This window comes from Thunnus thynnus, chromosome 18 (assembly GCF_963924715.1).
Source record: "Thunnus thynnus chromosome 18, fThuThy2.1, whole genome shotgun sequence".
NCBI lineage: Eukaryota > Metazoa > Chordata > Actinopteri > Scombriformes > Scombridae > Thunnus > Thunnus thynnus.
The window spans coordinates 2,250,138-2,275,873 of NC_089534.1; the positions used below are offsets into that span (position 1 = coordinate 2,250,138).

Genomic DNA, 25,736 nt, shown 5'->3' on the forward strand with positions numbered 1-25,736 from the left:
AGGAGAGCGTGAGGTTGGATACAGACACCGTATCACCCATCTGTCATGCTAAAACACTGTTATAGGCTCAGAAACATTATCATCTAAATGTTATAATGTGAGAAAAACACTTAGAAATGAATTACAACACAATTTTTATACATCCAAACAAGTGTCCCACGTTCAAATCCAAGTTCACTCTTGAAAACAGTAGTTTGACTAACAGGTCCAGTCTTTTCCCTGAGCTTTCAACCACGTCTTGTCCATTGAAACTACAAGGCGAGGCTGCTTTACATAAAACAGAAACAGCATTAAGAAATGAAACACAATGCAATTTAAAAAGGCCGTAAAACACACACATAAAAATAGGTTTTAAAAGGAGTAAAGTGAGATGGGAGATAAAAGAAGGTAAAATAAAACAGATTAAACAGGAGAGTAAAAGTGCAGCTAGTGAAGTGCGAGATATGAATAAATTGTCCCAAATTGAATTTAATAAAAGGCAGTGGTGCTTCAGACTGTGAGGTGAGGTTAACAGCTCAGAATAAAGCTAGTAAGTGGAGCTTCAGATGAAGTTTAAGGGGGAGATCAAATTCTAGACAGGTTGTAAGTGTTAATGTTCTACTCAGACACTCTCAATACTTACTGACTTCCCTGTTTGTCAAACGCAGTCCCAAGTCCATTAGTCCCCAATGAAGTCATACATCTTTTTAAAAAGCTCACAAATATAAAGTTTTTGTTTTTTTAAGAGCTCAGTGATTTCCTAAAACAGCTGGGCACTGCAGTTTCTAGCAAACTTTACTCAAACAGAAGTAAATAGTGTATTTATTTGGGGCAGATTAAAACACACTCGGTGAGTTTTTACAACTGAAGCTTGTGGAATCGGCTCTAAGAAGCAGAATCACGTAGATCTGCAACAATGAGTCGATATACAGAAATTAACCTGCAAGTATTTTCATAATTGAATAATCATTTTAGTAATTTTTTAATGAAAATTGCGAAACAGTTGATGGTTGCAGCTTCTCAAATGTGAGAATTTGAAGCTTTTTATGTATTATAGAGTACATGATGGTAAATGGAACATATGTTTTGGATATTTTTTGACTGTTGATTAGACAAAAAACAAAACGTGAGATTATAACAGGCAATTTTCACTTTTTTTTGACATTTTATACACAAAATGAGTAATCAATTTAACAAGAAAATAATCAGCAGATTAATAGATAATAGATATACTCACTAGTTGAAGCTCTAGTATCAGACAATACTAAGTTATATTGTACTAATACAATAGGATCAATGTATTGTTGGTTGTGGTCTTTTCGTGGGATTTGTGGTCAATAAGTGAAATGTCGAATCTCACCAGCCTTAACCTTTGCATATTTTGGAAAAACATTTTACTTTCTCTTTGTAAAGTTTAATTAGCAGTGTTTTGGCAAGTTGTGGTTTGACTGACATGAATCTGTGTGTGTATTGCATAATTCCCTGTCAGTGCAAAATGGTAAAACATGCTGGTTTATCCTGCAGATGTCTTCCTACACATAAATACAAACAGCAGGAAAATAAAATAAAACTGTGCTCAGTGAAAACACAATAATAAAAAGATAATATAAAGATATGAAAATGTCAAGTTACTTTATTTTTATACTAACGGTAAAACAATATATTATGACAACTAGTGCATACAGTGAATTATGGGTATGTAGCATTGAACTGAGACGCAGGACACTCACTAGTCTTTACAATGGCTTTGCTGCCACCCTGTGGACAGAAAAGCATATTACAGCTTTAAAACAAACTTACTGATGCTTGTTCTGCTGCACTATGTGTCAGACCAAAATGAAGTCCAAACATTTTTCAGTTCTTTGTTTGATTCACGTCGGTTTAGTAAGAAAAATGACACGTAGCACATAAAGAGAGCAGGTCTGGTATGCAGAACGTATGCAGTGATGGCATAAAAATTGACTGTGGCTGAAATGGTACAAATATTGTTTCTTTACTAAGTTTTAAGGCAAAAATACTGATGAAAAATGATATCCAGACACTGTCCCTACCTTTTAGGAAGGTACAAGACTAATTATGCTGAAATAATATCTTTTTTCTTCCCTGATTTGTCTTTTTTTTTGTCTGTAATTGTGTTTTTGTTGTGGTGGTTTTGTGCTGGTGTCCTGAAGCCCTCCTGAAACAAAGGACTCTACCATCGACTCCCCGGACGCCCAGCGCCAGGAGTGGTTCGCTCAATACTTTTCCTTTTGATTGACCACAAACCTGCAAACACAAGGATTCAGCATGTCAACCAAACTTAAAAAAAGAAACAAAAAACACAGAAAAAAAAGAGAAAAATTGTTAAAACTATTTGTTATTTATTGTCATTGATAGGTTCGGGGATCAATTCACTTTAGATTCAGTCAACGGAAACTGTAATTCAAGGTTTGAGAATGAATTCTCATTGATGTGTCAATGAAACGCACAACGAACTTGATGTCATTAGTTTTCACTTTGGTAAAAATGTAATGATTATCTACTTGCTGTTGTTGACTGAAGGGAAACTGAATTGAACCTGATCCTGATCGTCAAATGTCATCACTCTGATCTGATTTGATTGTTTGATTATCTTTGATTGTTTCACTGTGGATGAGTTTCTCTCTTAGTACAGTGACAACGATCATCAGTATGTTTGATGTTTATTTGATTTCTTTACTTCCTAACTTATTTTGCAGTTTCTTGGAACTAGAAAAAATGAGTGGTGCATTATCATGCTGCTAATTGCCATTGTTGGACTACAGTAAGAAATATATATATAAAGAAATATCTGGTAGGTTATTGTGCTCTCTCTGTACGTGGGCCCACTGCATAAAGCATCTTAGACTAGGAGGGCTGATCTAAGACCAGTCTGCCTCCTCATTTATGGTGACATTTACAAAGACCTGATCCTAGATCAGTTACACTTCTCTGATATGCTCCATGAATACAGGCTCTGATTTTAGGACGGCACCATCATGGCAAGTTTGTTACAGCTGCATAGAAGTTTCAGCAGATTTTGGTAGAATATTAAAACCTGTTTGTATGGTTGTCTGTCTCAACACAGATATAATGATGTCTCACCAATTTTAAAAACAAAAATAGCATATTTTATATTTATATTATAATGTGTATGCTTAATAAATAATTATTGTGACATTTATTTCTGTTTTCTTGTCATTTTTTTCCAAGTGGATTCATTTACATTTCATGCAGTATTTCAGGAGATGCAAGATTATGGAAGTTCATTGGCAACAAAAATATTGAGATACAACAAATTTTAACCACATGCAGAACAAGTTTAAATTTACACTCCACTACATTCTCAGAGTATTTAAGATTGTGAGCACTTACCAACAGACATCGTCAGATCAGCTAAACTCTTATACAAATTAATGAGCTGATTAAACATTTAGACAAGTCTAACAGGGTTGGAGCTTCACTTTCAAGACATAATTTACAGTCATTTCTTATCAAGACAGAGACCATGGTGTTCTGTTCAAACTGCAACTAATATTTAAAAAGAAGAAGGATTGTTTTATGTCCTTGTTGTGTCTACCTGTAGGAGCACATGTCCCACATCTTGGAAACTCTTTCAGGAATGGAGAAATGGTCTGAAAGAGGTGGATATGACATGTGAAACAGGCAGTGCTGGAAAGTAACTAAGTACATTTACTCAAATACTGTACTTAAGTACAATTTTGAGGTACTTATACTTTACTTAGGTATTTCCATGTGATGCTACTTTATACTTCCACTCCACTACATTTCAGAGGGCAATATAGTACTTTCTGCTCCACTACATTTATTTGTCTGCTCTGAACATGAACTCTGTACTTTGTGGTGTTTCAGGAGGAAAACTGCCTCAAATAAACTCTCATTTAGTTTCACAGTTTCTCCAGAAGCTTTGAATGAGATCCTGAGATGAAGACAGAAGAAAATACTTGGCTCACTGTTGAAAAAAACATCTTTATTGATTATGTAAAGCTTCAGATTGTTCACACATCCGATCAGTAAAGTCTGATAAATGACTCTTGTTCAATGATTTCATGTACAGGTTCACTTTATCCCAGTAGTGGAAGGTAACTATGATGCTACTTTATACTTCCACTCCACTTTATTTCAGAGGGAAATATTGTACTTTCTACTCCACTACATTTATTTGACAGCTTTAGTTACTTTTCAGATGAAGATTTGACTCAATGGATAATATAACAAGCTTTTAAAATACAACACATTGTTAAAGATGAAGCCAGTGGTTTCCAACCTTTTTGGCTTTTGACGTCTTACAAAAAGCAGTGTGTAGTCGGGGTCACATTTCACATGTCTATGAGTTGGTAACGGCTCAACTTCTCACATGCTTTCATTTCAATAAACGTTCAAATGATCCAATATTTCACCAAAAGTCCAAAAGCTGAAAACAGATTTGTGTATCAGAAATGTGTTTTTTCTTCTTTCCTCTCCCATTAATCATCTCACGACACCTCAGATTTATCTTGTGACCCTTTGGAGGGGCCCGACCCCTAGGTTGGGAACCACTGGACTAAACAAGCTAACTGTATATAAAGTAGTAGCAGCTACAACAGTAACATGTTGCTTACACACTGATGCTTCAGTATTAATGATGTAATGATCTCATTTATAATAATATATCAGTTATTGCAGGATGAGTACTTTTAATTTAATACTTTGAGTACATTTTGCTGCTAATACTTATGTACTTTGCTTAAGTAGGATTTTTCATGCAGGACTTTTACTTGTAATAGAGTATCCTTACATTGCTGTGTTGGTACTTTTACTTTAGTAAAGGATCTAAATACTTCTCCCACTACTGCTTTATCCACACAATCAGTTAGTTTAACACAGAATGGCAGCTTACATTTAGAACAAAGAGAAGTTTATATTTTCATCTGAAGAAACATCAGTGAAGGTAAAAGACATCATCATGAGCAGTGATAGCCTCCATGGATAAAAACACACAGGAAAAAGTGACATTTAAAGAAACTGAAAACATCAACAGAACATCAAATGAAGGGGGAACAAAGTGTTGACAATCCCAGTTCGATTGACATCTGATCTCTGTGCAGTTCAGAAACACCACAGCAACGAGCTCTCAGAAACAATGGAGACAAAAACATGAAGAATTACAACAGAATCTGACACATGAAGTCTGAAATGACTTCTGTCTATTTGAGTTTACACAACTCAGCTGTGTCTCCATCATAATAAAGACAAAGTCCAGCATAGAGAGGCTGAGTGAATGTGGTCTGGACTCTGTGGAGGAGAGTCATGGTTTCAGAGATGCTGTAGAAGGACAGAATACCTGCTGTGTGATCCAGGTACACTCCTACTCTGGAGGAACCAGGACCTGAGACGGGAGTTGACATATTGTCAAACCAAAATGAATAACTATCAGTGTCACAATCTAAAGACCAAGATTTGTCATTGTATCCAAATCTACATTCATCCAAGTCTCCTGCTCTGCTGATATTCTTGTATGCGACTGCTACATCAACTCCATCCCCTCTCCACTCCACCTCCCAGTAACAACGTTCAGTCAGACTCTCTCTACTCAGGACCTGAGTATAATAAGTAAATCTCTCTGGGTGACTAGAATAAGACTGTTCTTCACTCATTCGTTCTGCCTTTCTGTTCCCCTCAGACAATAACAGATGTTTGTTTGCTGTGTTTGGATCCAGAGTGATTTCATGTGAATATTTTAAGAACTCAGCTCTGGTCTTGGGTTCTGGTTGTGGCAGTAAAACGTCCACTTCAGTCCCTGTCAGTGAGATGTTTGTCCATTTCTCCCTCAGGATGTCCTGTAGTTGATCTCTGAGCTCTGACACAGCTGCTGTCACATCCTCAAAGTATCTCAGAGGACGGATATTGATGCTGGATGAGTCTGTAGGTTCACTGAGTTGTGACAGTGAGGGGTAGTTGAGTAGAAACTGGTTGTGATCCTCTGTGTGTGAAAGCTGCTTCATTTCAGCATCTTTCCTCTTCAGCTCAGTGATCTCCTGCTCCAGCTTCTCCTGAAGCTCTTTGACTCGACTCACTTCAGTTTCCTGCTGGGATCTGATCTGCTGCTTCACATCAGAGCTTCTTTTCTGGATGAGACGGATCAGCTCAGTGAAGATCTTCTCACTGTCCTCCACTGCTTTATCAGCAGAGCGACTGACGGCCTCCACCTCCTGTTGAAGCAGCTTCACATCTTTCTCTCTGTCCTGGATTCTCTGCTGGATTTGTTGTCGACTCACCTCGAGCTCTCTCTGCCTCTCAGTCCTTTCTGCTGCAGCTGAGACTGTGTCGTGGCCTTTATGTTCATCCAAAGAGCAGAGATAACAGATACTCTGCTGATCAGTACGGCAGAATATCTTCATCACCTCATCATGACGAGAGCAGATGTTCTCCTGGAGCTTCTCCGAGGGGTTGACCAGCTTGTGTTTTTTAAATTGACCGACATTGTAGTGAGGCTGAAGATGATTCTCACAGTAAGAGATCAGACAAGTCAGACAGGACTTGAGGGCTTTCAGCTTCCTCCCAGTGCAGACATCACAGGCCACATCTTCAGGTCCAGCATAGCAGTGATCAGCAGGAGCAGCTTGGAGTCCAGTCTTCTTCAGCTGCTCCACTAAAGCTGCTAACATTGTGCTTTTCATCAGGACAGGCCTCGGTGCGAAGGTCTGTCTGCACTGAGGGCAGCTGTAGATCTTCCTCTGATCATCTTCATCCCAGTATCCTTTAATACAGTTCATGCAGTAGCTGTGTCCACAGGGAATAGTCACTGGATCCTTCAGTAGATCCAGACAGATCGAACAAGAGAAGGTTTCTCGATCCAGCTGATCTCCTTTCTGCTCCATTTCAGCTCTCAGTGGCAATGACTGTCTGAGTTTCACTTCCTTAGAGAGTGACACAAATTTGAGCTTTCATCTGAACAACATGTGTTTCTACAGTGGATGAGGACTGACAGCTCTTGTACTACATTACATGTTGGTTACACCCATCTGCAAACTGTAGATCTGAAGGGGAGGGAACAAGGAGATATGAGCAAAGCGTGGAGCTTGTTGTGTTTGAGAGGAGGAAGAGGAGGGAGGGCTTATCAAGTGCTGATTCATTCCAGGAAGAGGAGCAATTTTAAAGGGATACTGGCTGCTTTTCATTTGGCTAACGTGGCTCCTTGCTTCCCTCACTCATGTCACAGCTCCTCCCAGCAAAGACAGAGGAATCTAATTCATCAAAAGGGACGTCCTCACTCACTCCACGACAATGATGTACAGAAGTCAGCTATCCATATGTAGAAATTATTAAGTAACGGTTTAAAACACTTAAAATCCATGTACAAATAATTTTATACATATTGATAGCTGGAAGGAAAACACCTAATAACTGCTCCAATGTTTTATCATTTGATTATAGATCCATAGCAGCGTCTGTCTGCCAGAGAATAAGACACAAATACACAATTTAAATCTGTTAATTACAGAAAGAACAAAAGCAACAAAAAGGAGAAATAAAATAGCTGAGAGAGAAATGAATCACTGTTGTAGAAATTATGAAATTCCAGTAACATTAAAAATATCATGAAATTACTTCATTTGATAACATTATTTAAGTATCTGTGGAAAAAAACAGGTTGAATTCAGAATGTAAATTTGAGTAAAAGGTTCATTTTTAATTTAAGATGCGTTTAAACAAATCAATAGTTATTTGTTGCAGCTCTGAGTCCCACAGAACATAAATGCACCAGATTATTTGAATCTGTGGTTTGGTTGGTTTTGGTGAATCTGGAATAATTGTTTTTTTTACATTATAATTTTCTAACTTTTGCCAACAACATGTGATTATCTCCACATCCTTCTCCTTAATGAAATCATATATTCTATATGTGAATTACTGCAGCTCTGTCCTTTCACTGCTCACGTCTTTACAAATGTCCACAATTGATTTAGTCCAGCATGATTTTGTTGGAGTGATATATGACTTATAGATCAAATCAGATCATAGATTTTACTAAACCATAACAGTCTAGTTCATGCAAGTTGTCTGTTTTACTGACAGACATATTTCTACTTGTATTGAAGGATCAGAGTTCATGTTGCATCACTTCTTATGGACAGCAGGGGGAGCCTGGCTGCTAAAGACCAGTTAATACAACTCCAAACTCCTGAATGTGTTCAGTTTTCATGTCTGGAGACGTTTGCTTACATGTAAAATTAATAAAACACTCAATGTACTCACAGTACTATTACTTCAATACTTTAAGTAGACTTTGCTGATAATACTTATGTACTTTTACTTAAGTAGGATTTTTCATGCAGGACTTTTACCTGTAATGGAGTATTTTTACATTTTCATATTGGTTACTTTTGAAGTGAAGTATCTGGAGTAAAATTGTTTATCTCTAACTTATTTTACTTCCTGCGTTATCCATCTGTTCCCTCTGCCAAGGACAAGAAGCAAGAGAGGAATCAAAATAAGAAGAAAACATAACAAAGTGTGGCAAAAAACTTGAAAGAGAACTGCTTCAGCCTCTGCATGAAGAGAGTTTTGAACATAACAGTCATCAGAGCCAAGAGGAGGAGTCTCCACCCCCCTCACCAACTTCCACCTTTGAGGATTCACCCCTTTCACCTCCCCAAATCCCATCCAGGTCACTCTCCTCTCCAGTCACCCCTTCCCCCTCCTGTTTTTAACTGAAACTTTGTCAGACCAAGATAACAGTGCAGCTGTTCTTATTGAGTCAATCCCTCCCTACTTCAGTTGTATGAGTGAAGCTAGAGTGCATAAAAAAGGAGTTGGAGTTGCCATTTTGTTCAATGATTCCCTCCAATTCAAGCAGATGTCTTATGGAAATTTTGATTCTTTTGGATATGTGGCTCTTCAGTGGAATTCCTCCTCTCAAGCTATATTTCTAAATATCTACAGGCCACCTAAATACTGCGTTACCTTTTTTGATGACTTTGCTGAACTGCTGTCTATTATCTGTATTGACATTGACTATGTAGTTATTGTTGATGATTTTAACATCCATATTGACAACCCGCAGGACAGAGGCACTAAGGAACTGTGTTATGTTCTTGATAATTATGGACTGACTCAGCATGTAACGGAGCCCACACACAACAAGGGGCACACTCTGGACTTCATCATCTCTAAGGGACTGAACATTTCTCAGGTTGTGCTGACTGATGTTGCTCTCTCTGATCATTCCTGTGTTTTCTTTGAGAGTGCTATCTCCATGCACACAAATGTTCAAACAGAGGTAATCACAAAACGGTATATTACTGAAAACACTAGTGAAATTATTCATAATTGACAGTTAAATTTCATCAAGACAGACCATCATGTTCTGTTCAAACTCCAACAAATATTTTTTTTAAAAAATGATTGTTTTATGTCCGCGCTGTGATTACCTGTAGGAGCACATGTCCCACATCTTGGAAACTATTTTGGGAGAGGAGAAATGATCTGAAAGAGGTGGATATGACATTTTATTATTATTACTAATTCTTATTAATAATTCTTCTACTGATTTTAGTAATTAATAATAATAATTGATAATCATTAATTATTGCTGATAGCCAAACTTGTAGACAATGCCCAACAAAATGGTGCCCTGTGTGAGGCGGAGTATTGTTGGCAATTATTCATAATTGTGCAATATTAAATTCAGCATAATTTTGGCCTGCAAAAGTTTCAAACTTTTAGACTATCCAAAAGCCTTTATATTCAAAACAACTAGTCTGCCACAGGAATAGATATATAGCTGTACTTACAAACAAGTGCAGTGTGGTGAGATTTGATTTTTCAAAGCAATTTTAGCTAAAGCAATTGGTAACCCAAATCTTGAGTTATTGATAACTAACATTGTAGGTGTTTACAGTGTTCCTCATAGAGGACACTAAGACCTTGCTGATGCTGCTAGCCGCTCAAGTTGTACCTATACTGTGCGAATTATAAAAATTTTGGTTCAGCATTCGAATACCACATAGTCAATGCAATCAAGTGTAACTCTAAGAATTGGCTGTTGATTGAAGTGCTCCCCTTTTTAATTAAAACACAGTGTGCCACCAGCCCTGTGACACATAGAGAGCTTGTACCTAGCTGTTACTGCCATGCATTCCAGCCAGAGTAAGAAATAGAGCCTGTGAGATAGAGCACAGCATGCTACCAACCCTGTGAAACTTAGAAGTTATCCTCTAGCTGTTAATGCCATGCATTCCAGTCTGAATCAACTTCAAGAAACAATCCTCTGACTGTTACTGCCCTTCATCTCAGTTAGTGCATATTAAAATCTGTTGTACCCATTTTCATTAATGAAAGATCAGCTCCCTCTACATTCAGAAGATGGGAACAATTCCTAATTGACCCTTAGTTCTTGGGAATAAAGTCAGCTTCTCAACCTCCACTGAGAGACAGAGCTAACATCTACCTGACTTCCCATCTCTCTGAAATAGACACTGAGGAGACAAACAAGAAGTATTATTATCAATTGTTCCAACAGAAAACAAGAGCAGCATACTAAGGAAAAAGTCTGAGGCTACTGGAAAGAAACAGAGGGATGTTTATCCATAGCTGAGGTATTCAATAGAGTACTAACCCCATTTGTTCTTGTTCTGTGCCATTTTGCCGATATGATTGTTGTTGTTTTAATATGTTATTCAGTTGTTTAAATAATCAGACCTGCAGTAGTCAAATAAAATAACCAGGTCAAAGGGCCACAGGGGTTTTGGTTGGGGGGGTTTGGTGTCCTCCGTCAAGAAAATTTGAATGGAAAAATACATTGTGTGCCATAAAAAATAATAATCACAAAACATTGGTAAAACAGGCTTATAGTGAATGGATTTAAACTGTGATTTTCTCATCCTCAAATAGTCAGGCTGTAGCCAGTAGCCAGCTGTAGAGACAGTATGGTTCAAAGTTTATCTTCATGTTATCCACAAACAATTTATTTGTTGCATTTTGCACATATCACAGAGATACAACAGACTGCATTAATGCCATCTCAGAACTTTTTATTTCTTTGTTGGAATAAAGGAACACATCAGACTTTATGATCCAACTGATAAAGATTTATACTGTTTGTTAATATTTGACTTTTGTTCCAGATTCTTTGTTCCAAAATTCAGAGCTGCTGTTCTTTTATCAGCTTTCTTTAAAGAACACTTCGGGTTAAAGAGGAATACACTACAATATACTACCATAAATTATAATACTACATTACAAACAGGACACTGAACAGGATTTTTTGAGTCATTTTTTGTTGGTTAACCTTTTTCCAGACTGGTTGCACTGATAACGTGTCCTCCAGTGTTATTTCCTGAGCAAACAGCGCCTGTATTTGTTCACTGAGTCATATTGAAGTATCACAGCAGGGATTTTACATGTTGTCAACCATCTTACACAGATATGACTGGCTTTTACATTTAAACCAAAGTATCTGATGCTGAATATATGCATTTTTCTGGGATATTTTCTCCACTGGTATAATAAATGATAATAGGCTTAAAAATATATTGTTTTAATGTACTTTAACTGTTTCTACAAGGACAACATAAGAGAGAGATATGCAAGTTACAGAATGAAATGCTCAAGGTCCCCTTGTGTTTACCTTTAGGAGCACATGTTCCGCATCTTGTTTCAGGAAAGGAGAAATGTTCTGAAAGAGGTGGTTATGACATGTGAAACAGGCAATTTTGAGGTACTTGTATTTTGCTTGAGTATTTCAATGTGATGCTACTTTATGCTTCCACTCCACTACATTTATCTGACAGCTTTAGTGACCTATAAGATCAATATTTTACACATAAAAGCATTTGATCAGTTTGTTATATATGTATTGTTATAGATTATACTATTCAACAGTATAGTCTGTTAACATTAAATTAAATTAAAATGCTTTAGTGAAGAAAGCTGAAAGTACAGAGACTGACTGACAAACATTTGTCTGCTCTGAACATGAACTCTGTACTTTGTGGTGTTTCAGGAGGAAAACTGCCTCAAATAAACTCTCATTTTAGTTTCACATTTTCTCCAGAAGCTTTGAATGAGATCCTGAGATGAAGACAGAAGAAAATACTTTGCTCACTGTTGAAAAAAACATCTTTATTGATTATGTAAAGCTTCAGATTGTTCACACATCTGATCAGTGAAGTCTGTTAAATGACTCTTGTTCAATGATTTCATGTTCAGATTCACTTCATCCACACAATCAGTTAGTTTAACCCAGAATGTACAAGAACATAATAAATGATTATTATCATGATGATTACAGTTTTATGAATTTAGTGATGAGAACAAAATATCTATGATGAAGGAAGTTCTGCTGTTTTCTCTGTTTAAGACACTGAAGTGGAGAAACAACAGCACACAAATACATCAATACAAACATGAAACTAACATTTAGAACAAAGAGAAGTTTATATTTTCATCTGAAGAAACGTCAGTGAAGGTTAAAAACATCATCATGAGCAATGATAGCCTCCATGGATAAAAACACAGGAAAAAGTGACATTTAATGAAACTGAAAACATCAACAGAACAACAAATGAAAAGAAAAAAGTGTTGACAATCCCAGTTTGATTGACAGCTGATCTCTGTGCAGTTCAGAAACACCACAGCAACGAGCTCTCAGAAACAATGGAGACAAAAACATGAAGAATTACAACAGAATCTGACACATGAAGTCTGAAATGACTTCTGTCTATTTGAGTTTACACAACTCAGCTGTGTCTCCATTATGAAGCCAAAGTCCAGCATAGAGAGGCTGAGTGAATGTGGTCTGGACTCTGTGGATGAGAGTCATTTTTTTAGAGATGCTGTAGAAGGACAGAATACCTGCTCTGTGATCCAGGTACACTCCTACTCTGGAGGAACGACGACCTGAGATGAAAGTTGACATATTTTTGAACCAAAATTCACAACTGTTAGTGTCACAATATAACATCCAAGATTTGTCATTGTGTCCAAATACACATTCATCCGAGTCTCCTGCTCTGCTGATATTCTTGTATGCGACTGCTATACCAACTCCCAATCCCCATTCCCCTCTACACTTCACCTCCCAGTAACAACGTCCTGTCAGACTCTCTCTACTCAAGACCTGCTGCTGTTCAGTGAATCTGTCTGGGTGGCGAGAATAAGACTGTTGTTGATAAATTCGTTCTACTTTTCTGTTCCCCTTAAATAACAGCCATGTGTTTGCTGTGTTTGGATCCAGAGTGATTTCACGTGAATATTTTAAGAACTCAGCTCTGGTCTTGGGTTCTGGTTCTGACAGTAAAACGTCCACTTCAGTCACTGTCAGTGAGATGTTTGTCCATTTCTCCCTCAGGATGTCCTGTAGTTGATCTCTGAGCTCTGACACAGCTGCTGTCACATCCTCAAAGTATCTCAGAGGACGGATATTGATGCTGGATGAGTCTGTAGATGCACTGAGTTGTGACAGTGAGGGGTAGTTGAGTAGAAACTGATTGTAATCCTCTGTGTGTGAGAGCTTCTTCAGTTCAGCGTCTTTCCTCTTCAGCTCAGTGATCTCCTGCTTCAGCTTCTCCTGAAGCTCTTTGACTCGACTCACTTCAGTTTCCTGCTGGGATCTGATCTGCTGCTTCACATCAGAACTTCTTTTCTGGATGAGACTGATCAGCTCAGTGAAGATCTTCTCACTGTCCTCCACTGCTTTATCAGCAGAGCGACTGACGGCCTCCACCTCCTGTTGAAGCAGCTTCACATCTTTCTCTCTGTCCTGGATTCTCTGCTGGATTTGTTGTCGACTCACCTCGAGCCCTCTCTGCCTCTCAGTCCTTTCTGCTGCAGCTGAGACTGTGTCGTGGCCTTTATGTTCATCCATAGTGCAGAGATAACAGATACTCTGCTGATCAGTACGGCAGAATATCTTCATCACCTCATCATGACGAGAGCAGATGTTCTCCTGGAGCTTCTCTGAGGGGTCGACCAGCTTGTGTTTCTTTAACGGAGCTGCATCATAATGAGGCTGAAGGTGTTTCTCACAGTAAGAGGCCGGACAAGTCAGACAGGACTTGAGGGCTTTCAGCTTCCTCCCAGTGCAGACATCACAGGCCACATCTTCAGGTCCAGCATAGCAGTGATCAGCAGGAGCAGCTTGGAGTCCAGTCTTCTTCAGCTGCTCCACTAAAGCTGCTAACATGGTGTTTTTCATCAGGACAGGCCTCGGTGTGAAAACCTGTCTGCACTGAGGGCAGCTGTAGATCTTCCTCTGATCCTCTTCATCCCAGAAGCCTTTAATACAGTTCATGCAGTAGCTGTGTCCACAGGCAATAGTCACCGGATCCTTCAGTAGATCCAGACAGATCGAACAAGAGAAGGTTTCTCGGTCCAGCTGTTCTCCTTTCTGCGCCATTTCAGCTCTCAGTGGCAACGACTGTCTAAGATTCACTTCCTGAGAAGTGACACAAGTTTGAACTTTGATCTAACAATATGTGTTACTGCAGTAAATGCAGCCTGACAGCTCTTGTACTACATTACCTGTTGGTTACACCCATCTGCAAACTGTAGATCTGAAGGGGAGGGAACAAAGAGATATGAGCACAGAGTGGAGCTTGTTGTGTTTGAGAGCAGGAAGAAGAGGGAGGGCTTATCAAGCTGTGATTCATTCCAGGCAGAGGAGCAGGTTTAAAGGTTATTGGCTGTTTTTCATTTGGCTAACGTGGCTCCTCGCTTCCCTCACTCACGTCTCAGCTCCTCCCAGCAAGGACGGAGGAGTTTAATTCACCAAAAGGGACGTCCTCTCTCACTCCGGCCTTATTTTGAGGAGAAGACAATGATGTACAGAAGTCAGCTATCCATATGTAGAAAGTAACAGTTTAAAAAACTTAAAATTCATGTATAATTAATTAACAGTTTAAACAGTTACTAGATCATTTCTACATATTGATAGTTGGAGGGAAAACACCTGATAACTGCTCCAATGTTTTATCATTTGATTATAGATCTATAGCAGCGTCTGTCTGTCACAGAATAAGAAACAAATAGACAATTTAAATCTGTTAATTACAGAAAGAACAGAACAAACATAAAGGAGCAATAAAAACAGCTGCATCCTTCAGAATATGGTTGAATAAAGTTTAGTTTGTGACAGTCTGACGTCCTTTTCAGGCTCAGGATGATTTTATAGGAGATGCAGCTGTTTGATGTCATATTTTCCTGTAGGAGCTGAGATGTACTGAAACAGAGAAGAAGAGGAAGAAAAGAGAATCCTTCTGGCTTATGAAGAAAAATAAACTAATAGTGCTGTGTGATTAATTCAGATTCTACACACATATCATTTTTTTCATGAATAAATATGAAAAGCTGCTGTTGGTGACGTCATTCCTGTTCCACAGGTAGTTTTCCTGATCTGCTGTATTACAACAACAACCTGAATGTTTACTGTCCTGTCAGATCAGCTGACCAATCAATAACCAATCAATAAACACACTGGATCAAAGGGGTGTATGGAGTTTAGTCAAACTCTCTATTGATTACAATAAAGCAAATATACTAGATGAACAACAGAGAAATTAATCACTGTTGTAGAAATTATGAAAATCCAGCAACGTAATAAAAAATATCATGAAATTACTTCATTTGATAACATTATTTAAGTATCTGTGTAAAAAAAACAGGTTGAATTCAGAATGTAAATTTGAGTAAAAGACTCATTTTTAATTTAAGATGCGTTTAAACAAATCAATAGTTATTTGTTGCAGCTCTGAGTCCCACAGAACATGAATGCACCAGATTATTTGGATCTGTGGTTTGGTTGGTTTTGGTGAATCTGGAATAATTGTTTTTTTACATTATAATTTTCTAACTTTTGCCAACAACATGTGATTATCTCCACATCCTTCTCCTTAATGAAATCATATATTCTATATGTGAATTACTGCAGCTCTGTCCTTTCACTGCTCATGTCTTTACAAATGTTCACAATTGATTTAGTCCAGCATGATTTTGTTGGAGTGATATATGACTTATAGATCAAATCAGATCATAGATTTTACTAAACCATAACAGTCTAGTTGATGCAGGTTGTCTGTTTTACTGACAGAAATATTTCTACTTGTATTGAAGGATCAGAGTTCTTGTTGCATCACTTCTTATGGACAGCAGGGGGAGCCTGGCTGCTGAAGACCAGTTAATACAACTCCAAACTCCTGAATGTGTTCAGTTTTCATGTCTGGAGATGTTTGCTTACATGTAAAATGAATAAAACACTCAATGTACTCACAGTACTATTACTTCAATACTTAAAGTAGACTTTGCTGATACTTATGTTTTACTTGAGTTGGATTTTTCATGCAGGACTTTTACCTGTAATGGAGTATTTTTACATTTTCATATTGGTTACTTTTGAAGTAAAGGATCTGGAGTAAAACTGTTCATCTCTAACTTATTTTACTTCCTGCATCACCCATCCGTTCCCTCTGCCAAGGACAAGAAGCAAGAGAGGAATCAAAATAAGAAGAAAACATAACAAAGTGTGGCAAAAAACTTGAAAGAGAACTGCTTCAGCCTCTGCATGAAGAGAGTTTTGAACATGACAGTTATCTGAGCTAAGAGGAGGAGTCTCCACCCCCCTCACCAACTTCCACCTTTGAGGATTCACCCCTTTCACCTCCCCAAACCCCATCCAGGTCACTCTCCTCTCCAGTCACCCTTTCCCCCTCCTCTGCTTTCTTGGAGTTCACTGACCAGATGAAAGAGCTGGTCACTGCTGGGACTAAACTTACACCCTGCCCTACTCCCATTTTGTCTCCCCTAAACCCCCTTCGGCGTCCACCTCCACCAATGGCTTTAAGTCCTCAGCCAGTTTACATTCGTCACTGTTATGGCGCCCAGCCCTCACCCCTCCATGGCAGCTTCAGAATCATCCTCATCCAGCCTGATAAAAGCACAGCACATCCAGTAATTTGTGTACAAAATACAGCAAGCTCTAACTGATATGTGCTGGGTCCAGGCTGCAAAGCTGATAGCACTCATGACTCTTCCCAGTGTGCCAGTAGCTTGCTCAATTCCTGTCTCGATAGATAACAGGAAAAGAAGAACAACCTTAACTTTATGTTTTTAACTGAAACTTGGTTAGACCAAGATAACAGTGCAGCTGTTCTTATCGAGTCAACCCCTCCCAACTTCAGTTTTATGAGTGAAGCTAGAGTGCATTAAAGGTTTAATGATTCCCTCCAATTCAAGCAGATGTCTTATGGAAATTTTGATTCTTTTGAATATGTGGCTCTTCAGTGGAATTCCTCCTCTCAAGCTATATTTCTAAATATCTACAGGCCACCTAAATACTGCGTTACCTTTTTTGATGACTTTGCTGAAGTGCTGTCTATTATTTGTATTGACATGGACTATGTAGTTATTGTTGGTAATTTTAACATCCATGTTTACAGAGGACAGCAGCACTAAAGAACTGTGTTATGTTCTTGATAACTATGGACTGACTCAGCATGTGACAGAGCCCACACACAACAAGGGGCACACTCTGGACTTCATCATCTCTAAGGGACTGAACATTTCTCAGGTTGTGGTGACTGATGTTGCTCTCTCTGATCATTCCTGTGTTTTCTTTGAGAGTGTTATCTCTGTGCACACAAATGTTCAAACAGAGGTAATCACAAAATGGTATATTACTGAAAACACCAGTGAAATTTTTATTCAGGCTTTCTCTTCCACACCCGCCCTCTCTGAGGTATGAGCTTGTTGATAATTTCAGTTTAAAATTATAAATGTTATTGATGCCATTGCACCTACTCAGGTGAAGGTTGTCTCTGGTAAGAAAAGATCTCCATGAGGAAATGCCACGCTGGTCAGAATAGACGGTGGCGAAAAACAAATCTCCAGGTTCATTATGACATCTATAAAGAGAGACTTCACATTATAATTTGGAACTGAGAAATGCAAGGTGGTCCTTCTTTTCTGACATCATTTGTCAGTATGTGTTGTCCCTGTGTCCACTTAAAATCAATTCGAGTAGTATGACACAATTTTTCACAAAACCTGGAGGACATTATACAACATCTGAAATCCAAGCTGCCTTGATATTCTGCCTACAGGCTTTATCAACTGCATGGCCTCCATCCTTCTACAGATTCCCTGAAAACTGCCATCATCAAGCCACTCTTAAAAAAGAACAATTTAAACACTTCACTAATGAGCAACTATAGGCCCATATCAAACCTCCCATTTTTTGGTAAAATCATTGATGATAATTACAGCTTTATGAATTTAGTGGTGAGAACAAAATATCTATGATGAAGGAAGTTCTGCTGTTTTCTCTGTTTAAGACGCTGAAGTGGAGAAACAACAGCAAACAAATACATCAATACAAACATGAAACTAACATTTAGAACAAAGAGAAGTTTATATTTTCATCTGAAGAAACGTCAGTAAAGGTTAAAAACATCATCATGAGCAATGATAGCCTCCATGGATAAAAACACACAGGAAAAAGTGACATTTAAAAAAACTGAAAACATCAACAGAACAACAAATGAAAAGAAAAAAGTGTTGACAATCCCAGTTTGATTGACAGCTGATCTCTATGCAGTTCAGAAACACCACAGCAACGAGCTCTCAGACACAATGGAGACAAAAACATGAAGAATTACAACAGAATCTGACACATGAAGTCTGAAATGACTTCTGTCTATTTGAGTTTACACAACTCAGCTGTGTCTCCATCATCATAAAGATAAAGTCCAGCATAGAGAGGCTGAGTGAATGTGGTCTGGACTCTGTGGAGGAGAGTCATGGTTTCAGAGACGCTGTAGAAGGACAGAATACCTGCTCTGCGATCCAGGTACACTCCTACTCTGGAGGACCAAGGACCTGAGACGGGAGTTGAGATGTTGTTGAACCAAAATTCATAACTGTCAGTGTTACAATCTAAAGACCAAGATTTATCATTACATCCAAATCTACATTCATCCGATTCTCCTGCTCTGCTGATATTCTTGTATGCGACTGCTACCTCAACTCCATCCCCTCTCCACTCCACCTCCCAGTAACAACGTCCAGTCAGACTCTCTCTACTCAGGACCTGAACGTTATTAATGAATCTTTCTGGGTGACTAGAATAAGACTGTTGTTGTTTCATTCGTTCTGCCTTTCTGTTCCCCTCAGATAATAACAGCCGTGTGTTTGCTGTGTTTGGATCCAGAGTGATTTCACGTGAATATTTTAAGAACTCAGCTCTGGTCTTGGGTTCTAGTTCTGACAGTAAAACGTCCACATCAGTCACTGTCAGTGAGATGTTTGTCCATTTCTCCCTCAGGATGTCCTGTAGTTGATCTCTGAGCTCTGACACAGCTGCTGTCACATCCTCAAAGTATCTCAGAGGACGGATATTGATGCTGGATGAGCCTGTAGGTTCACTGAGTTGTGACAGTGAGGGGTTGTTGAGTAGAAACTGGGTGTGATCCTCTGTGTGTGAGAGCTTCTTCAGTTCAGCGTCTTTCCTCTTCAGCTCAGTGATCTCCTGCTCCAGCTTCTCCTGAAGCTCTTTGACTCGACTCACTTCAGTTTCCTGCTGGGATCTGATCTGCTGCTTCACATCAGAGCTTCTTTTCTGGATGAGACGGATCAGCTCAGTGAAGATCTTCTCACTGTCCTCCACTGCTTTATCAGCAGAGCGACTGACGGCCTCCACCTCCTGTTGAAGCAGCTTCACATCTTTCTCTCTGTCCTGGATTCTCTGCTGGATTTGTTGTCGACTCACCTCGAGCCCTCTCTGCCTCTCAGTCCTTTCTGCTGCAGCTGAGACTGTGTCGTGGCCTTTATGTTCATCCAAAGAGCAGAGATAACAGATACTCTGCTGATCAGTACGGCAGAATATCTTCATCACCTCATCATGACGAGAGCAGATGTTCTCCTGGAGCTTCTCCGAGGGGTTGACCAGCTTGTGTTTTTTAAATTGACCCACATTGTAGTGAGGCTGAAGATGATTCTCACAGTAAGAGATCAGACACACCAGACAGGACTTGAGGGCTTTCAGCTTCCTCCCAGTGCAGACATCACAGGCCACATCTTCAGGTCCAGCATAGCAGTGATCAGCAGGAGCAGCTTGGAGTCCAGTCTTCTTCAGCTGCTCCACTAAAGCTGCTAACATGGTGTTTTTCATCAGGACAGGCCTCGGTGTGAAGGTCTGTCTGCACTGAGGGCAGCTGTGGATCTTCCTCTGATCCTCTTCATCCCAGTGTGTTTTAATACAGTTCATGCAGTAGCTGTGTCCACAGGGAATAGTCACCGGATCCTTCAGTAGATCCAGACAGATCGAACAAGAGAAGGTTTCTCGGTCCAGCTGATCTCCTTTCTGCTCCATTTCAGCTCTCAGTGGCAACGACTGTCTGAGGTTCACTTCCAGAGAGGTGAAACAAGTTTGACAGCTCTTGTGTTGGTTACACCCATCTGCAAACTGTAGATCTGAAGGGGAGGGAACAAGGAGATATGAGCACAGAGTGGAGCTTGTTGTGTCTGAGAGCAGGAAGAAGAGGGAGGGCTTATCAAGCTGTGATTCATTCCAGGTAGAGGAGCAACTTCCCTCACTCATGTCTCAGCTCCTCCCAGCGAGGACAGAAGAATTTAATTCACCAAAAAGGACGTCCTCTCTCACTCCTTATTTTGAGGAGACACTGCTTTTCATTGGCTGACGCCTGATAACTGCTCCAATATTTATCATTTGATTATAGATCTATAGCAGCGTCTGTCTGTCACAGAATAAGACACAAATACACAATTTAAATCTATTAATTACTGAAATAACAGAACCGACATAAAGGAGCAATAAAAACAGCTGCAGCCTGCAGAATATGTTTGAATAAAATATTGCTTATTTAGTTTGTGACAGTCTGGCGTCCTTTTCAGGCTCAGGATGATTTTATAGGAGACGCAGCTGTGTGACGTCATATTTTCCTGAAGGAGCTGATACGTACTGAGACAGAGAAGAAGAAGAAAAGGGAAGCCTTCTGGCTAAACAAATAGTATTTTATGATTAACCATAACAGTGTAGTTGATGAAGATTGTCTGTTTTACTGACAGAAATATTTCTACTTGTATTGAAGGATCAGAGTTCATGTTGCATCACTTCTTATGGACAGCAGGGGGAGTCTGGCTGCTAAAGACCAGTTAATACAACTCCAAACTCCTGAATGTGCTTTGTTTTCATGTGTGGAGACATTTGCTTACATGTAAAATTAATAAAACACTCAAGGGAACAGTTTCTTCCCCCTCGCCGTCACAGTTTTGAACAATTAACTCACTGTGCAATAACCCTGGACACTATAATACCCACTGCACATATAAATGATATATATCTATTTTAGTCTAAAATATAAATGTGCAATACATTCCACTCACTACTGTATAACTGAACAGGCTGTATATACTGTACATCAGTGGTTCTCAAACTTTTTCACATCAAGGACCCTAAACTGACACAAATTAGACCAGAGACCCCCATCTGATAAGATTTTTGCTTTTAAATGTTTTATAAAAAGAAAGTGTATGAAACCTGTAACCAAAATAGTCAAACATTCTGTCATTGTGTTACTTATGGATGGAATTATAGTGAAAATTAATGATTCCCCTTTTTACTGGGGACCCCCTGGATCCCCATCAAGGACCCCTGAGGGTCCCCAGACCCCACTTTGAGAACCACTGTTCTCATTGTATACTATATGTATACAAAGTGATGTCATTGTCTTTTACCATCTAATATTTATCTCAGCACTCTACTTATATCCTGTTTACAGTCCACAGAAACAGTTTCACCTGTATATAGTCATTCCTCGTGTATATTCCTGATGGTTGTTGTGTTGTTGTGTTGTGTTGTTATTCTGTGTAGGTACACTGAGAGCCATTAAACCGGGGTTAAAATCCTAGTATGTGTAAACAACAAACATACAACCTGACTGTACATTTTAAAATGGCCACTAGAGGGGAGTGACGTCCTAATATAGTTTTATGATCATCTGTACAGCAGCTGTAAGTAGAATGATTGTGAAGGAGACTGTGAGAGAGATCTAGAGTGTCTTCTTTGCAAAGGGAATCATGCAGCATGGGAGGGCTAACTGTCCAAAGAGAGCAAGAGAGGCAGAAATAATCAGGGTGAGACTCAAGGATGAGGAAGTAGGTATGAAATGTTAGGATGTGAAACAAGAAGCTAAGGAGGACGAATCAGTCAGGAAGCATGCTGAGTCTTGATTTTGTGAGGATCAGGTGAAGTTTTTGGCCTTTTTGGTAATTAACTGTACTGCTGGAGGAGAAAGAAAATGTGAGAAAATTGACATAATTGTAGAGGCAGTCAGGAGATTTCTAGGTGTTGTGGGAGTTTGTGGAGAAGATGTGCAGCAGCTGTTGAGAGAAGCTTTTAGTTTCTCTCAAACACCTGAAAGATAGAGAAGTTATAGCTAGCGGTGAAAGAAGTATTCAGATCCTTTACTTAAGTAAAAGTACCAGTACAGCAATGTAAAAATGCGTCATTAGAAGTAAAAGTGCTGCTTGAAAAACCCTACTTAAGTAAAAGTACATGATTATTAGCAGCAAAATGTACCAATTAATAGTGTCATATTTATCATATGCATATGTACAATACATGTTAATTGAATATTAAAACTGATTAACTGATGTGCACATGTAAGCAGCATTTTAATGTTTGCAAGATGGAGCTTAACACTTTATACTGTTGAGTTCTCTAATTATAATAATGCATATATAACAAACCGATCATATGTTTTTTATATGAAATATTCATCTGACTGTCAAATAAATGTAGTGGAGTAGAAAGCACAATATTTCCCTCTGACGTGGTGGAGTGGAAGTATAAAGTAGCATCACATGGAAATACTCAAGTTAAGTACAAATACCTCAAAATTGTACTTAATTACAGTACTTGTGTAAATGTACTTAGTTACTTTCCATCACAGTGGGAAGGGGTTTTGATTACTTTATTAAATCAGCGGATATTTTAGTTTTAATCCACTAGGTGGCGGGATGCGCCATAAAGTTGTGATCCGCCAGTAAACCGAGGGAAGAAGAATCTGACCCGGAAGCGGTAGTTTTTTCATTGGATAGCAAAGTCATGACCCGCCCTACTCTGCCTCTGATTGGCTTACCCTGATATTGTTATCGGAACCTAACCAATCCAACCAACGCAGTTCACGACTTCTAGCCAATCAGAGGCAGAGTAGGGCGGGTCATGACTTCGCCGTCCTAGGAGGAAAAAAAAAAAGCCGTCCCGGAAGGTAAATAAACCCTTACTCAGCTAAACATGGCCGCTTCTGGAGCCGCCGGCTCTCCTGGCCGGTTAGTCCAGTATGTCGTTGTCCGGTCGGATCTGGTTCACAAGCTGTCCTGGCCCCTGGGAGCCGTGATAACTCAGGCTTGTCACGCTGCTACCGCCGCCATCCACCTGCACTACGGAGAGCCGGACACCCAGCAGTACCTGACCGAGCTGGACTCCATGCATAAAGTAGTGCTGGCGGTAAGACACACACGTCACGCCAAACTACAGTCAAAATTCAGTCAATTTAAGGCTGCTATGATTCTCAGCACATGCTCAGCTCATGCCCTAAAAAGATTATTATTCTATTACATACAAATTACAAAGTGTTGTAGTGACTCATATAATTGGAAAACACAAAATTTCAATAAAGTGTAATTTTGGCACCAGTTGTTTGTTAGCTGACTCGTTGCGAGAAGCAAAGGTGAGGTTTTTTTTTTTAAGTTCTCGATTTTACTGAAAATGTTTCTTCTGATGTGTAAAATTATCGCCGAATTGAAAAGTGACTCCTTAAGATTATAATAAGGCTTCGACTTATTTTCTAGCTGGTGTTAATTTGTACTGAAAAGGTAGAAAACTTTAAATTGACAAAATATTGAATGGAGTATGACGGGTATTTTTCTCTACACAATAACTGTGATTATAAAGGCAACGATTTTAAACTTGAGAAGTCTGTGTCTGGAGTTCATGTAGTTTTTAATTATTGTAATCTTTTAGGGTTGACCCTTGCCATATTGTACACAGATGACTCTTTTAGGATGGAAAATTTACTTCAATTAGAATATTAAGAGTAAATCTTACACATTTTTTTCACTCTCACCACTGCATGCAGTTTGAACAGCTTTACAGTTATAAACTCATATAAATAACCAATCTCTATATCGATGGTCGAAGAGCAAAACCTCCTATCTGAAAAATGCACTTTTTTGAGAAAACTAAAAAAAAAAACTTGTTTTCTTCCAGAATGCTGTTTGTTAAGGATATTCAGTACATAATATATTATGTGTTAACAATACCGACTAGGTATTAGTGCCTCGCAAAGTGCAGATAGAAGGTTTTTTTCTCCACTTTTCCTGGATCATTTTGCAGATAGGAGCATTTGCACTTTGTGCAATTTGGAAAAGGTTCTACATAACTATGCTCTACATTAAGTTAATAATTAAAATTAAATTAAAAATAAAATTAAGTTTGTTTTCAGGTAAAAAGATGGGTCAGTGTTGTAAATGTAATAGTTACTACATCGTAGTATACTAGGCTCAGAATTCAGCTCGGCCTGCTGATGCTGATAGGAGGTTTTCGTCAGGTGACTTTTCTGTCAATACGGAAGCGGGATTATCTTGATGATCTTGATGATCTTGCAGACAGACTGAATATGAGCAGCCTTCCTTATTCTCATCACCCAAAGTGAAATCCGCCAATCAGAACATTCTGCAGATAGGAGGTTTTACACTTTGACCATCGATATGTTTTAATTAAGAAGCCTGTGACACATAAATGCATTAAAATCCCGGCTTAAGTGTGTGTATGTTGTTTTTCCTCAAGGCTCCAGATGAGGCCGCCCTGTCCGGCCTATCAGACAATTTGACACAGGCCGGCGTGTCACACAAGCTTTGGATCGAACAGCCGGAGAACATCCCCACCTGCTTGGCTCTGAGGCCGTACCCCAAAGAGACTGTCCAGCCGCTGCTGCGCAAGTTCAAACTCTTCAAATAACGACGCCTGGAAAGACATCCATCGTCCACTTCTGCACCGCGGAGCGTCGAGGAAGCCACAGAAGACTCCTCGGTATCTCATTCCATCCACAAAAGGAGATGATGTGAAAGTTGTGCTCCGACTGTAAAGCAACACAACAACAGTGTCAATGAATCCAATCAGCTGTAAAGATTAAAGTCAGAAAAAATATGGTGTTTTTTTTTTTTGGAGTAATTTGTTCAGGTGGTAGAAAAAACAAACAAAAAATGCAGTTTGTTTTGTGTTTATGATACACATACACTGTATATACAAACATTCATTTTGCAACATGTTAGTGCAGCAGTTGTATCATAATACATACTGTACATTTCAGTTTTTATATGAAGTGGCTTTATGGTGCTCTCAGCTCAAGTTTGGTCACCAGGTCATGAACTGACAAGCAGCTTATCTGATGATATTTATGCCAAAAGGTCAAAAATACAGAAACTATTAATTGACGGAAGCTGTGTTAAGACAACTTGAGACATTATGAGTCACTGCAATTAATGAAAGTTTGTGTAATGCATCAGTCAGACTGAAATAAAGGACGCTGATAAAAGAAGCACATTGTTTATGAGTTCCACTCTTTAGATCGCAGCACATACTTGTAGTCACACCGTATGTGTTGTGTATTATAATGTTGGAAATACTCGACCTTGAGGCTGGTGATGTTCCCGCAGCTTTATAATAGCGGGTTTTCACTCTG

The 25,736-nt window shown here is 39.0% G+C and overlaps 4 protein-coding genes across 5 annotated transcripts in view; 2 read left to right on the plus strand and 2 right to left on the minus strand.

Moving 5' to 3' along the window:
• fam184ab (family with sequence similarity 184 member Ab) overlaps positions 1 to 3,160 on the plus strand; it is a 148,531-nt gene extending 145,371 nt beyond the window's left edge. For both annotated transcript variants that reach the window (XM_067572611.1, XM_067572612.1), the window contains one exon: positions 2,151 to 3,160. In XM_067572611.1, the coding sequence (XP_067428712.1) occupies positions 2,151 to 2,232 (82 nt within the window). In that variant the 3' untranslated portion in view covers positions 2,233 to 3,160. The remainder of the gene's footprint in view (positions 1 to 2,150) is intronic.
• A 591-nt stretch (positions 3,161 to 3,751) lies between these two features.
• LOC137169638 (tripartite motif-containing protein 16-like) lies at positions 3,752 to 7,056 on the minus strand. The gene has a single exon (XM_067572920.1). The coding sequence runs from the start codon at positions 6,855 to 6,857 to the stop codon at positions 5,184 to 5,186; it is 1,674 nt and encodes a 557-aa protein (XP_067429021.1). The 5' UTR covers positions 6,858 to 7,056; the 3' UTR covers positions 3,752 to 5,183.
• A 4,914-nt stretch (positions 7,057 to 11,970) lies between these two features.
• On the minus strand, positions 11,971 to 20,410 carry LOC137169866 (uncharacterized). Its single transcript, XM_067573272.1, has 3 exons — positions 18,670 to 20,410; positions 14,503 to 14,534; positions 11,971 to 14,446 (listed from the first exon to the last, which is right to left on the minus strand). The coding sequence occupies exons 1-3, from the start codon at positions 20,339 to 20,341 to the stop codon at positions 12,701 to 12,703; spliced, it is 3,450 nt and encodes a 1,149-aa protein (XP_067429373.1). The 5' UTR covers positions 20,342 to 20,410; the 3' UTR covers positions 11,971 to 12,700.
• Positions 20,411 to 23,244: 2,834 nt separating this feature from the next.
• ptrhd1 (peptidyl-tRNA hydrolase domain containing 1) lies at positions 23,245 to 25,201 on the plus strand. Its single transcript, XM_067572719.1, has 2 exons — positions 23,245 to 23,500; positions 24,842 to 25,201. The coding sequence occupies exons 1-2, from the start codon at positions 23,288 to 23,290 to the stop codon at positions 25,010 to 25,012; spliced, it is 384 nt and encodes a 127-aa protein (XP_067428820.1). The 5' UTR covers positions 23,245 to 23,287; the 3' UTR covers positions 25,013 to 25,201.
• The last annotated feature ends 535 nt before the right edge of the window (positions 25,202 to 25,736 follow it).

Bases quoted from the DNA above. Each gene is read 5' to 3' on its own strand.
- LOC137169638 (XM_067572920.1), bottom strand. From the start codon at position 6,857: ATGGAGCAGAAAGGAGATCAGCTGGATCGAGAAACCTTCTCTTGTTCG.
- ptrhd1 (XM_067572719.1), top strand. From the start codon at position 23,288: ATGGCCGCTTCTGGAGCCGCCGGCTCTCCTGGCCGGTTAGTCCAGTAT. The intron at 23,501-24,841 runs GTAAGACACACA...TTTTTCCTCAAG, and splicing joins TGCATAAAGTAGTGCTGGCG to GCTCCAGATGAGGCCGCCCT.
- LOC137169866 (XM_067573272.1), bottom strand. From the start codon at position 20,341: ATGGAGCAGAAAGGAGATCAGCTGGACCGAGAAACCTTCTCTTGTTCG. The intron at 14,535-18,669 runs AGACAGAAGTCA...CCTCCCCTTCAG, and splicing joins TGAGTTGTGTAAACTCAAAT to ATCTACAGTTTGCAGATGGG. The intron at 14,447-14,502 runs GTAATGTAGTAC...ACATATTGTTAG, and splicing joins CAGATGGGTGTAACCAACAG to ATCAAAGTTCAAACTTGTGT.